The following is a 14,814-nucleotide window of genomic DNA, read 5'->3' as shown; positions in this document are numbered from 1 at the left end:
CAAACAAAATGATCAAAACACAGACAAGTGACAAATACTCAGGTTTGCAGAAGGAACTCACACTTGGGTTGACATATACAATAGTATTTTTAAAAAGCTCACTACTGTTGAGAGAACAATTCTTTATTAACATTGATTGGACATTAAGTAATTAGGAGGAAGAGTTTATTTGATGAGTGAAAAAAATAATCTGTTGTCCAAATTGAGCCAGATCAATCTTGACTCATAGAAGATGACTGCAGTAATTTCCAAACTTGTTTCACCTCCAGTCTTGTCCCGTTATATTCCTTTCCCCATCAGAAATCCTTAATGGATTTTTTTTCTTTTAATGTAAATCATATCATGTCATTCTCCTGTTTAAAACTCTTAGTGGTTTTACATTGCTTTAGAATAAAATCCATATTCCCCAGTAATGCTTTCGATTTCTTTTGAGTGTCTGAAGTCCCCCCTTTGGTCTGAATAGTCCAAGAATTTATTAGCAAGTTTAGAAATGCTCAGATATCCTACTCAGTTCTTGTTCTGACTTTGGATAATTTTGTTTTTTTGCATTATTTGGCCAATGACCTTTTCTCCTATTCGCACTTCCTTGCTGATAGCACCCCCGCTGCACTTTACTGGCTCTTCATCATTTGAATCTCATCTCAGCTACCGCCTTATGAAAGCGGCCTTCCCTGATCATTCTATCTGCAGGCCACACTCCTCTATCACATCACCCTGGTTTTGTTTCCTTGGCTTAGACTCTCAGAAATGAGCTTGTTTATTTGCCTACTTATTTCAGCCTGTTTCTCCTACCATTGCATAAAGTTGTTGAGAGCAGGGCTTATGTCTGTCCTATTCCGGATTCTGTCCCTGTGCCCAGAACTCTGGCCACCATACGATGAAAACTATAAGGTTTGGTCTTTGACAACTCTGGGTTGTAGTCCTGCGGCAGCATGTATCAGCTGTGTGACCTTAGACAGATTATAGCAATTTCTTAAATTTTCTCATCTATGATATTCAGGTCATAATAATATCTTCCCTGAAGGTCTGTTATAAATATTAAATAGTTCATGTAAAATATATAATACAGTACCTAGCACATACTAGACAATCAATAAGTAGTAGCTAATATTGTCATTATGGACACCCTCACCTAATACTTACCCCTTAAAGAACATGGGATTGAATGTCCAGTTAGCTTTCGACAAACAGAGTTCCTGGTAGCCTTTACATGCCCGTACTGGATATGACTGAACTACCCCCAGACTGACATAGGGTCCTCTGGAAAATTCTAGGGTATGTATTCAGTTAGGCCAATTGGGAGAGCTGTTTCTATCTTTTCCTGTTTCCCTGGGATCATTCCTGTTTCTGGAAGTAATGCATTTTTCTGAGGTCCATTGAATTCTTCTCTGGAATTTCAGAATGCCCTGGGGAGCTCAAGAGTTTAACTCTGAAAGTCTGAAACAAGGAGCCCTTCTTCACCAAGTAGTATCAGAACAGGAGGCATTCTGGTTTTCTCAGTCTCATATGGGGCTGGATAAGAGCCAGAGCCATGGAAAATTACTAGTGGAACAAATAGTCTTAACACTTCCAATTTATTCACATTTATCAAGTGCCATGTGTTATGTTCAGGGTTTCACAAATACATCATCTCATTTAATTCATTTCATTTATCTTCATGAATAACTCTGTGATATAAGTATTAGTAGTTTCCTTTTAGTGACAAGAAAACTATCATTCAGCGTTTTAAACTCTTATTTACCCCAAGCCACATGGCTAGGTCTGTTTGAAGAACTCAAATATAATACTGTTAAAATTCTAGTCACAGATTATGGAGCCTGACAAGGATCCTTGTTTCTGGGCTGACCCAAAAGGTATGCATTTGTCCTAATATCCTGAGATACGTGTGACATCGTGACAACTGGACCTCAGGTCACTGTCATAATTCCTAACCACCTTACATGTCTTTGTTAATTGCAGAGGAAGCCTCAGATATAATTTACTTTGGAACATCCAAGAAACGGTTATCGACCTTAAAGTTCATTGGGCAATATGGCAATGGTCTTAAAAGGTGAGAATTTTTTTTCCTTTATGGCATGTATTGATATTGGGAACAATCGTTAAAGGCAATCTTATTCAGAATGGTCCAAGTTTGTAAAACCTAAAAAAAATATATAAATTTGGGAGTCCTACCTTGTTTTGGAATCTCCATACCATAGCTGACTTGGATCTTTACATTTTAAAAATTAATTCTCAAATAGATGATGACTCTTCTTTCCAGGATTGCTGTGCTTTAGAGCTTCGTTGTATCTCTATGTCCTATTGTTTCTCAAAGCATAGGTGTTGCTTGTGCCCATAGCTTATTTCCTTAGTATGCTGCAATGAAAGGCAAGGAAGGGTATGAGGTCGCTATCACCACTGTGGCACCTGCCAGGGACAGATGATTGTTGTTTTCTTCAGCCCCCATAGCACCTTATATCCAACAGTCATGTCTCAAGCAAGAGTGTAGGGCTGGATTAACTCAAATCCATCTGCTCTACTTTGAGAACAAAAGTCATATTATACCTCTTAATGGTGGGTCAGCAAAATAATGGCATTATTTCTGTGAGGAGAACAACCTGTTCCTTCTTTTTAGTGTTTGCGTTGTAAACCGTTATATTCTTGATTTTTAATATAGTGGATCCATGAGAATTGGAAAAGACTTTATTCTTTTTACAAAGAAGGAGGAAACGATGACCTGTGTGTTTTTTTCTCAGACATTCTGTGAAAGAGAAGGTCTGAGTGAGGTAAGAGTTGAGATTTTCCTTCAGTTCCAATGGTAACGGTGTTGTTTTCACTTCCCATATCGGGGGTAATGTGTATCATGGGTTCTTTATGATTCTGATTTAGAAATTTAGGAATATGTTTTGAAAGTGGAGAGAGGGTAGCTGGTCATTCTGTGGTTACTGGAAGCCTCTCCTCTCTCCTATTGACCCTTTCTTGAGTGGGTTTTCGCCTTCTAGTCATTTTGCAGAACTTTATTTTCCTTCTCCATACACCCAGATCTCCCAGAATAAGAGGCTCCTTTTGGCACAATGAGCTTTTTCCAAAGAAGTCTGCAAAACATTTCTACCATTATGTGCCATAAACGGATTGTCATTTTAAAAATAAATAGAACATTGAATTTAAAGACTTGGGATACAACAATTTAAAGAAATTGAATATGAAGTAGAATTAAAACTATAACTCTAGTGACCATAATTTCAACTCTACTTGATGACCCAGAGACATTTTATTTATTTGTGGTGTGTCTGAGTTTTACTATTAAGAATATCGGTTATAATTCAGTACGGAAAGTACATGTTGAGACACTGATGTCTGCCTAGCACTGGATAGACCCTGTGGAAAGAAAACAAGCAGAAAACCGTCTGATTATCAAAGTGTTTTTCCCTGGAATTAATTCTCTGCTTAGTGTTTTTAGTGTATTTATCACTACCACTGAATATTTGCATGGTTTTCTTTGTCTGTATCATTTCTCATGTGTTGCAGCTCACGCTTCTGCTCCCCATGGGTGGTGTTCAGCTGCCATCTTGGGATCTGCCCTTGCCACTGTCCTGGCGAGTTTCTTCACCTCTCGTTTGTGTCAGATCTCAGATCCTAAATCTCATGTGTTCTTTCATTGCTTTGTCTCTCTTCTTGGTGTAATATATCCTCCAGTAGCTTCCTTAGTAAGGGTGCGTGAGAGAGAAAATATTTTTAGACCTCACAGGCATGCATGAAAATGTTTTCATCTTACTTGGAAACTTAATGATAGTTTGGTTTGGTATTAATTCTAGGTTGGAATAAATTTTCCTCAGAACTTTGAAGGCATTTCTCCATTATCTTCTGATTTGTAGTGTTGTTATTGAGATATCTGAAGCCATTTTAACTCCTGGGTCTTGTATGTGAATCATTCTTTTTTTCACCCCTCTACTTTTTGAATTTCAGTAGAATCTTCTTTGTTCCCAATGTTCAGATTCCAGCATTTTGCTTTTGGGTGAATCTATTTGTATCCATTGTGCTGGGTGCTTGTTGTATGTTTTCAATCTGGAAACTCATATCCTTCAATTCTGGGATATTTTCCTGTAACATTTGATGATTTCTTCCACCCATATCCTTTTGTAATTCCTGATTCTTAGCTCTTAGATGTCTGGGACCAGTTCTTTAATTTTCTTAACTTTCTTGTCCTATGTTTTGTCCTTTGTATTTTTGTTTTGTTTGCTGGGAGATTTTATAACATTTACCTTCTAACACTTTCATAGAAATTCTTTTTTGTAATCATATTCTTAATTTCCAAGAAGTCTTTTCTATTCTCTCAGTGTTACTTTTGAAATGATATGTAGGTCTTGTTTCATGGATTTCCTCTTAGAGCTCTGAAATACTATTAGGTTGGTGAAAAATAATCCTGGTTTTTGCAATGATTTTTAACCTTTTAAACTGCAGTTACTTTTGCACCAACCTAATAACAATGATTAATTTTTTTCCCCTGAAATTTTCATGTTCTTCTTACAGTTTTTGTTTCCACTGAGTTTTTGTTTATACTTGTTTATTTGGTCTCTATTTATCATATTAGATGCTTTTCTTGGATGGTTATTCATTTTGAATACAGTAAGTCCTCAAAGTTATGGGTAGGTTTTTGGAAACTGACTTTAATCAAAACAATGTATAATGAAATCAATTTTACCGTAGGCTAATTGATATAATAAGAGTTAAGTTCCTTTAGCCAACTTCTGGTCACAAAAACATCACCAAATTTCTAAATAAAGACCCCAAACCCTTTTAATATTAAACAATGAAATAAATGTGATCTATACATACATTTAAGAAAGATGAGTAAGAACAAATAAGAGAATTCGTTTCCAACCCACTTACACCAGTGCAGGGTCGCCGGTAGTAGGAGCCTTTGCCAGCAGGGCACAAGGCACAAACCCACCCTGGACAGGACGCCTTTCCATCTCGGGGTGTACTCACACACCTACACTCACTCAGAATGGAACAATGTAGACACACCAGTTCACCTCACGTATGCATCTTTGGGATATGGGAGGACACCAGCATACCCAGAGAAAACCCATGCAGACATGGGGAGAACATACAAACTCAGCAGACAGTGGCCCTGTCCAGGAATCACTTTTTTTCCTTCTCATCAACATTGTAGTGGAACAATGTTGAACAAAAGGACATTATTTGAGAACCTGCTGTACTTTAAAGATTAGTCCGGTAAAATGCCAATTGAAAGCTCTGAGAATGTGAGGGCTTGGCAGCGATGAGTGTCTCAATAACTAGATCTAGCTGGGCTGTGTTATTGGGAAACCCTCAGTGTATTTTCTTTATGTCTTTCCTTCTGGGCTGGCCAGATTTCTCAGAGAAGACTCCTGCAGTCTTCTGCCTGAAGACCTAGCTGACAGCTTTCTGGGAGCCGAATGGGAGAAGAGATTTGGTGTTCTCAGTATCATTCATCTATATCTATATCTATATATCTCTATCTCTGTATTTATCTCTTTCTATATATATTTGTTTTTTCTACTGAATCCCTCTAATTTCATTAAGGACTCCTGACAACTGTGCCCGGTATGTCATTTAACCCAGAAATGCTTTGTCCCACTGTTTCCAAAGAGTGCCTATCTAGTCTTTGTGGAGGTGGGGGAGGAGCTATTGTCAGATGGGGGTCTGGATGCGCTTCCAGCTCCCTTCCCCCTTTGCCTACCTCTAGAGTTAATTTGTGCCATGAATTTCTATGCCTTTTTAAGGGATTATGAATTATAAATCAGGCTGGTTCTTCTCCTTTCCTTCATGGGCTTTGGATTGGTTTTCTTGGATATGCTGTCTTCTACTTTTCAACTTATAAAACGCCGATATTGTTGTTTCCTCTGCCATTGTACCTGTATTTCAAAAGAGAGTAGAAGTAGATTCCACCTGTCCCATTACACAATCGAGCATTTTAGAATAAAACCCTGACTCTACTACATATTTGTTATGTGTCTCTTCCTCGTAAAACTAGAATACAAGAGGGAAATAAACTTTTAACTTGGTGTTTGGCAATTTGGCTGAAGAGTGGACTGAATTAGGATCAGACAAAAAGAATGATGGCTTTTATTTGTGTGTTTTATAGTAAATTGATTTTTTTTAATAGGTTGTGGTTCCAATACCTTCGTGGTTAACAAGAACCAGGGAATCTGTCACAGATGATCCTCAGAAATTCTCCACGGAGTTGTCTATAATTTATAAGTACTCTCCATTTACCACCGAAGCTGAATTAATGCAGCAATTTGATGTAATCTATGGGAAATGTGGTAAGATCATCAAAACTCAGAAATTTTGATGGAAATATTTGTTTTCAGTGTCTTATGAAAGACACTATGTGTATGTGTTCATATTTATTCTATTTGTAGTATTATGTGGAATCTCACATGGGGCGAGTCATTTATTTTATACATGTAATTATATTACATTTATATTAAGAGAATCCAAAAATGAATACCTCTGAATCCCTGACACTAGGAGAAAGGTTTATACTTGCATGGACTTGGTGAAAATGGATAAGAAGAGGACGATGCAAGCTATAACCACAGTGGCTTCATAGTCCCTACACCAGACAGCAAAATTTTAAGATACTTACTGCTGCGTCTAAGGTTAGATGATCCCAGGGTTATAAGTGTTAGCTATTTTTCTGTGGAAGTTAACAAAAGCTTTATAGATATTATTTTCCAAAGTAACAGATATTTTTGCATTATTGCAGCCTCCACCAACTTTCTGCTCAATGTGTAGATTGTACTGTCTAGTAACATTTTCTGGTGCCAATCTTTCTCTAGACTTCCATCACTTTTCATATCTAGAAGCAAACATAACCCTACTCTAGAGAAGCTTTGTGCATTCTGCTTTTTGCAACTCCTTGATTTATATAATGTTTATGCAGAAATTCTGAGAAATTTTTTTTCTTACTTAGCCTACATTACTTTCATTATTTCTTAACCTGCAGCATTTTAATAGTGATTTTTACAATTTTTCAATTACAGTTGACATTCAATATTATTTTATTTTTGTTTTAGGTATATAGCATAGTAGTTAGACATTTATGTAATTTACGAACTTATCCCCCCAATAAGTCTAGTACCCACCTGACACCATACATAGTTATTGCAATCTTATTGACTATGTTCCCTATGCTGTACTTTACATCTCTGTCACTATTTTGTAACTATCAATTTGTGCTTCTTAATTCCTTTTTGTCCAGCCTCCCAAACCCCCTCCCATCTTGCAACCATCAATTTGTTCTCTGTGTTAAATGAACAATAATATTGACTAGTTATTTTGTCACAAAAAAGGATTTATTTGGGAAAAAGAAAAACGAAAAGGAAAGAGGGCTGTAACCCAGCACCAGCCTGTGCAGACCTGGCAAGCCACATGTACATTCTGGCTTGTGTGCTACGATGGATGATATTTAAGTAGGGAGATAGGAAGTTAGAACCATAGAGTTTTCTGAAAAGGAAGTTAGGACCATAGAGTTCGACTGGGTGTTTTCATGAACTTCCATGAGCTCATCTCCTCTCATAGAACTCCCAGCCTAATCAGTTACCTTAAAAGTCCCCGTTCATCTTTATCATCTGTATCTTAATAATGATATTTTATGTCATCCTTTTCCCATTCTCATAGAGGAAAAATAGTGGCAATTAAATAAGTCTTAATTTTATTAACATATACACGATATACTTGGAGGACAGTTAATGTAATCTCTTAGTTGATTTCTAATTGGGATAGTCTCTACAAATACTAATGGAGAGTGCACTATTTCCTGAACACTTTTCTAAATGGTTGATAAAAATTAACTCATTTAATCCTCAAAACAACTGAATGTTTTGGATACCTTAGAAGCTCCACTGTATAGATTTAAAAAATTAGGGTCAAAGAGGTTAAGAATCTTATCTGAGGTTATGGCACTGGTAAAGGATTGATCTAGGATTTAGACACAGACAGGTAGGCTCACAAGTCCAAATTTTTAACCACTATGCTGTTTTCCCTTGTATTTAAACACTACCAAAAAGAAAAGTCTAATTGGTTGTTCTTTTAATTTTTCTGGCAATCCTGTTTGTCTTCATATCATAAAAAACCTTGTAAAGAATTCAGACTTTTTGTTAACTGTGCTTTAGATTAGGGGTCAGCAAACCATTGCCCACAGGTCAAATCTGGCCCCATACCCATACCTGTTCTTATAAATAAAGTTTTAGTGGAATACGGCCATACTAATTCATGTATGTATTCTCAATGGCAGCTTTCACATTACAGTGGTAGAGTTGTAAGTAGTTGTGACACAGACCATATGGCCTGCAAAGCCTGAAATATTTATTACCTGACCCCTTACAGAAAAAAACTTGCCAACACTTGTTATAGGGCCTAAAAACAATATTTTATATATGTACAAATTTTAAAAACTCATGTTTGTTCTTATGTGCATTGATTTTAGTTCTACTAATGGAGTTTTACCTATAATACAATTTGGCTAAGGCTCATAACAATTTCATAATGCAAATTTTGAAAAGAGTGCCCAAGTTTAAGAATCCACATTGCAAGACTTATGATGAATTGAGTAGTAATAAGTAGTGCTATACTGTAGAAACTCAACACTCTTTGGCAGAAAGTGGTATTTGCTATAAGACTTATATATCTTAGTAGTCATCCAAGCATATTTACTGAAGTACACAGGGAAATTTGGCCTAGAGGAGGCTTAAATCAATAGATGGGGTATTATCACCATGATGAATATTTAGTGCAGTTAAAATATTGACAAGTCGAACATCTATTTTCTAGGTACTTTGCTGGTTATTTATAACTTGAAGCTTCTGCTTAATGGAGAACCAGAATTGGATATTAAAACTGACAAGGAAGATATACTGATAGCTGGAGCTTTTGAGGAGTGAGTAATGTGTGTGTTTGACAGAATGTCTCTCAACAGTGGTGTAGACCTGTAGTTAGGAGCCCTGCATCCTGGTTCTAGGTCAGAGGTTACTGGACTTTAGCACTAGGACAAGTCATTTTATCCCAAGTACAGATGAAGTAAGTTAGACTAGACCACTGGTCCCCAAACCTGACCAAACCGCTGAGTGACCTGGGCAGCTTTTTAAGAAGTATAGGATCCTTATCCAGTCGTCTATCAAATGAGACTTTGGTTGTTTCCATGTCTTGGCCACCATAAATAAAGCTGCAGTGAACATTGGAACACATACATCTTTACGGATAAATGTTTTCAGATTTTTCAGGTAGATACCTAGGAACGGGATTGTTGGGTCATTTGGTAATTCTATTCTTAATTTTTTGAAGAACTTCCATTCTGCCTTCCATAGCAGCTGCACCAATCTGCATTCCCACCAACAGTGTATGAGGGTTCCTTTTTCTCCACAGCCTCTCCAACACATGTTACTATTTGTCTTGTTGATGATAGCCATTCTGACTGGGGTGAGGTGATATCTCATTGTGGTTTTTATTTGCATTTCTCTGATGATTAGTGATGTTGAGCATTTTTTCATATGTCTATTGGCCATCTGTATGTCCTCTTTGGAGAAATATCTATTCAAATCCTCTGTCCATTTTTTAATTGGATTATTTGTTCTTTGTTGTTGAGTTGTATGAGTTCCTTATATTTTTTGGATATTAGCCCCTTATCTGAGGCGTTGTTTGCAAAAATCTTCTCCAATAAACTTTAATAATAATAATAATAATAAATGTATAGGATCCTGTCTGATTCCAGACTTACTGAGTCAGACTCTCCAGATATCAAGCCTAGTAATGCATATTTCCCGTATGTTCCTCAGGTGATTCAGAGGTGCCAGCATGTTTGGGGACCACTGGAGTATAAGATCTTTAATACTCTCTAATTCTAAAATTCCTATTTTGTGAATATTAAAACCAAAAAAAAAAAACAGAGTTCATTATTCATTACAGACCATTAAAAATGCATCAGTATGGTATGAATTGAAAAGGAACATAACCAAATAGCAATTTATAATGGCCCTATAAACTTCAAACTTCCAGTTTATAAATAGATAAATCGACAGAATCATTTTCCTTCACTTTTAGAAATCCATGGGGAAACAAAGCACTGGGGGAGGGGGAGGTGTAGGTGAAAAATGTGAGAAGTAATGGAACAGTGACTAAACCAAGGTTTCTCTAAAATAATTTTATATATAAAACTTGTTAGGGCTGGCCCAGTGGCTCTGGTGGTTGGAGTGCCATGCTCTTAATGCCGATGTCACTGGTTCAGTTCCCACATGGGCCTGTGAGCTGCACCTTCTGCAGCTAAAATTGTGAACAACAGCTCTCCCTGGAGCTGGGCTGCCGTGAGCAGCCAGAGGTTGGCATAAGCTGCTGTGAGCTGTCGTGAAGATATAAAAATATGAAGAGTTATTTTACATTCTTTTTTCATATTAAATCTTTGAAATCCATAGTATGCTTTACACATATAGCACATATCAAATTGTACTAGTGCCCAGTAGCCACATGTGCCCAGTAGCTGCCATATCGAAGAGTGTACTTTTATTTTTTTATTTTATTAAACATTTTTTTTTTTAATTGGAGAATATTGGGGAACAGTGTGTTTTTTCCAGGACCCATCAGCTCCAAGTCAAGTCGTTATCCTTCAATCTAGTTGTGGAGGGCGCAGCTCAACTCCAAGTCCAGTCACAGTTTTCAATCTTTAGTTGCAGGGGGCACAGCCTACCAACGCATGTGGGAATTGAACTGGCAGCCTTGTTGTTAAGGGCTCACATCTAACCAACTGAGCCATCCAGCCACCCCACCAATAGCTCAGAGGCAGCTCGTTGTCTTTAATCTAGTTGTGGAGGGTGCAGCTCACTGGCACATGTGGGAATCGAACCTCAACCCTGTTCAGATCTCGCGCTCCAACCAACTGAGCCATCCGTCTCAGACAGTATACTTCCTGAGGGGTGGCCTTTAATTTGGTGATTTGTAACACTCAATTAAACACATCAACTTAACAGAATATTCTTTTTTTTTTTTTTGACTTTGAGGTGATATTTAGAAAGCCTTTTCCACAGTTAGAAAATGTAACTGGTAACACATTTTTAAGATTATCTTTTCTACTTTTTTCTGACTTATATATTTTTTTCATTTCATTCCAACATATAGAGCTCTTAATTTACACAAAAATGGAGGTTGTTTTCTTTTTTGGGAAAAAAAATCCAGTCTAATTGCTCTTGGATGAATCCTGGGAACTCTTTTGCCAACATTAATATGCCAATGTCAGAAAGGAGGCCCAGAATTGTTACTGGCACCTCCATTACTACCTCTCCCTTTTCCTGCTGGCTCTGTCCTTCCGCTTAAGAGCTGGTTCCAAAACCAATGTCTCATGCTATTTAAAAGCCTGAGCATACATTTTCAAACAGTTATCTATCAGAGTGCCTTGGCATTTCAGCACTAGCATCAGGAAACAATACATTATTTGAGGAATAATTTGACAGCTAATTGTTTGAGAAAAAAGTTCTTAACTGTTTCCAGATTGTTTAACAAAGCCATTTGAGCAGTTAATTCTAAAATAAAGAAAATGGATCAGACCTAAGACATGTGCAATTCCACTTTGGAACCTTGACTACATTGGATTTCATTTTGTTTGATTTTTAAACAAAATTTTTCATAGTTTAATCACAAGAAAAGTCTTTTAAAGACGAGGATGGGATTTTATGAGGAAGTATTAGTGTAAGGAGAAGACATAATTTCTGTACCTAGGGTGCTATGTATTTCATGGCTTCTGATACCAGTACCATGGTGGTGCCAAGAAGGGGTGGCAGTAGCACCTCCTGGGCAGAGAGTAATGCCACTTGAGTGTTCCCTTCTAGAAAGTCAGTGAGTTCTGACATTAACATCCCATTTCTCTTCACTAAGGGACTGGAAAAACATTAAGTCCTGGGGCTAAAAGAATATTTCTGGTCCAAGATGGATCGTTTTCTGACACTTCTTACATTTATGACTTCTGATATTTGAACTTCTAATCAAGTACTGTTTACATCATCTTGGTTTCGAGAACAAGTGGTTTATAATGTAACAATTCCTTTACCATTTCTTTTTCTTGTGGTTATTATATCCCCTTAAAGCCACTGGGCATGATTCTACATCTATCCAAAACAAGTTTCAAATGTTGGAACTGTGTTATTTTCACTTTCAGTCTTAGATGGTGTGGTCCTGCTGGCTCAGAAAATAATTTAATTTTGTGCATAGGAATAGGAAAATACAAGCTTTTAGGTTTTTATTTGGCCTCAGAGAAGAGGTTTTCTGGTATTATTTATTTTCTTCCAATTTTATTTATTGTAAAATCAAGAGCAAAACAATATTTTAAAAAATTTTTAGGAAAATATTTTTTATGCTTTAATTATTAATTTGTATTGTTCCATTCCAGTGTTTAAGTGCAATTTCTCATTTTTCATTTTCCATTTATGATTTGCTTCTAAACTTTATTCTAAGTTATTATGTAGTCTTGATAAGTCTGATTTTATAATGATTTCTTGATAACTGCCTCTCTAATAGTCCATTGAATTAATTCATGATAATTTACATAACTTCCTGTATGTTTGGATACTAGCATTGGTCCTAATATTTCACATTATCTGTGGGTAATGTTGAACTAAACATATTCATGTAGATGGATTTTTTTTAAAATTCTTTTGAATTTTTTTCTTAACACATTCCCAGGATGGGGACTACTGAGTCAAAGAGCCTGAGCTTTCATCAAGTTCTTGCGAATATTTGGCATTCGTTTTAAATGCAGCAATCCAAACCCTTTATCATTCTGCTGGGCTGAGGCTCTAACCATAGTAATCAGACCATTGGCAGGGCTTTGTTTCAAGATGACAGTAACCTCATGGACATTTCATTAGGAGCAATGTTCAAGCACACAGGCGGTAGTGGCGTGGGCTTTGGTGATATCAGTCTAAAGATAACCTGTTTTCACTTGAATTTTTAAAAAATGTGTAAATAGATAACACATCTCAGAATTTCCGAATGCAGATGAGGCAGAAGTTTACATTTAATGTGGGATATATTAAATCAGAATTCTAATCTGTGAATGTGGAGAGTGCCAGGGAATTATACATAGGTTTAGGATGATATGCAGAAACTGGGAGAAATCTTCTGGGAAAGAATCCTGTTGAATTATATGTCATGTTAAACTTAGGCAAAGCCCCCTGGAAGGGAAGAAGGTGGCATGAAAAATAACTTTGTAAGCAATGAAAAGAAAATCAAGAATTTGGAACAAAGACAGTGGGGAAAGGGCTAAGAATACTGAATGTTAAAGAAAATAAAAGTTGAACGCATAACAGAAAACAAGATGTTTTCTTTAGGGCTGGCCTCAGACAGTGTTTGTTTGTTAATTTATGATGTGGTAATTTTTGGAATTCTGGACCAAGACCCACATCTCAAGCCTTTGTAAATTATTTTCCCTACCACGTTGTATATTTTTCCCTCCAAAATCATCCATTTGTGCAAAACAAAATCAAGTGAGTTTGTTCCCTTCTCACTAGTGGCTGTTAGTAACTTTCAATTACAATCACACAGAGGATTAAAATTTAGAGTCATTTTCGAAGGTCCTACATTGATGGAGTGCAGTCGGATTGAGCAAATGGAAGACAAGCTGGTGGAGGTTATAAAAATGAGTCAGTGCCCACCATTACCTTATATGTGCTTAGCATAAGTTGGTATCTGCAAAATCTACAGGGCTGTAATTCTCCTTTGGCATTCCTTACCCAGAGAGTTTATGTAGACACCATGTGTGGAATTACAATTCTATAATTAAGATGTTTTTAATTTCATTCATAGGACATAGAATTCTTTATGTGGATACCAGTGTGGAATTATATTTTCATAATTTAGATTCAGAAATTTCATATAAGATGTACCACTGAATCCTGGATCCAAGCATGAGTTTTCTTTCCTCTCGCTTGTAGCCCACACTGTTTCCCTGGTGATCCAGCAGCTGTTCCAAGGACATTAATCTTTGGGTAGAGGGCGGAGTGGGTATGAAGGGAGGGGCTTCAAGTAGTATACAAATACTAATTTATTGAAAACTAATCAAACCTGCATAAATACACAAATCAGTGTAATAGTCAATATCTGTTTTTATATATTTAGGTACTCCTATATTGGGTGCATAGATGTTTTCTAGAGTTATTTCCTCTTGTTGGATCGAGCCCTTTATTATTATTATGTAGTGTTCATCTTTGTCTTTTAGTATATTCTTCATTTTAAAGTCTATTTTGTCAGATATAAGTATTGCTACTTCAGTTTTTTTTTTCTCGTTTCCATTTGCATGAAATATCTTACTCCTTCACTTTCAGCCTGTGTGTGTCTTTTGATATGAGGTGAGTCTCTTGAGGTGAGTCATATGCAAGGGTCTTGTTTTCTTATCCATTCAGTCACCCTATGTCTTTTGATTGGAACATTTAACCCATTTATATTTAAAGTGATAGGTACATAGTTATTGCCATTTTGTTATTTATGTTTCTGGTCTTCATTAGTTAGGTTATTTTCATCTTTCTTCTGTTTCCAGAAGCCCTTTTAACATTTCCTGCATTGCTGGCTTGGTGATAATGAATTCCTTCAGCTTATTCTTTTCTGGGAAGCTCTTTATTTCCTCTTCAATTTTAAATGATAGCCTTGCTGGGTAAAGCAATCTAGGTTGTAGGCTTTTGTTTTTCATCACTTTGAATACCTCCTGCCACTCCCTTCTGGCCTGCAAAGTTTCTGTAGAAAAGTCATTTGATAGTCTTATAGGAGTTCCCTTTTATGTAATCCACTGTCTTTCTCTTGCTGCTTTTA

The 14,814-nt window shown here is 36.6% G+C and overlaps 1 protein-coding gene across 1 annotated transcript in view; it reads left to right on the top strand.

Annotated features, from left to right (window-relative positions):
* The window catches only part of MORC1 (MORC family CW-type zinc finger 1), a 148,995-nt gene that overhangs the window by 11,348 nt on the left and 122,833 nt on the right, over nucleotides 1-14,814 (top strand). The window contains 4 exon segments of the mRNA XM_033124165.1: nucleotides 1,960-2,050; nucleotides 2,657-2,765; nucleotides 6,131-6,290; nucleotides 8,803-8,908. Coding sequence (XP_032980056.1) covers nucleotides 1,960-2,050; nucleotides 2,657-2,765; nucleotides 6,131-6,290; nucleotides 8,803-8,908 — 466 coding nt within the window.

This window comes from Rhinolophus ferrumequinum, chromosome 2 (assembly GCF_004115265.2).
Source record: "Rhinolophus ferrumequinum isolate MPI-CBG mRhiFer1 chromosome 2, mRhiFer1_v1.p, whole genome shotgun sequence".
In the NCBI taxonomy this organism is placed as follows: Eukaryota; Metazoa; Chordata; class Mammalia; order Chiroptera; family Rhinolophidae; genus Rhinolophus; species Rhinolophus ferrumequinum.
The sequence above is the reverse complement of the archived record's forward strand: the minus strand, read 5'-3'. Positions and strand labels throughout refer to the sequence as shown.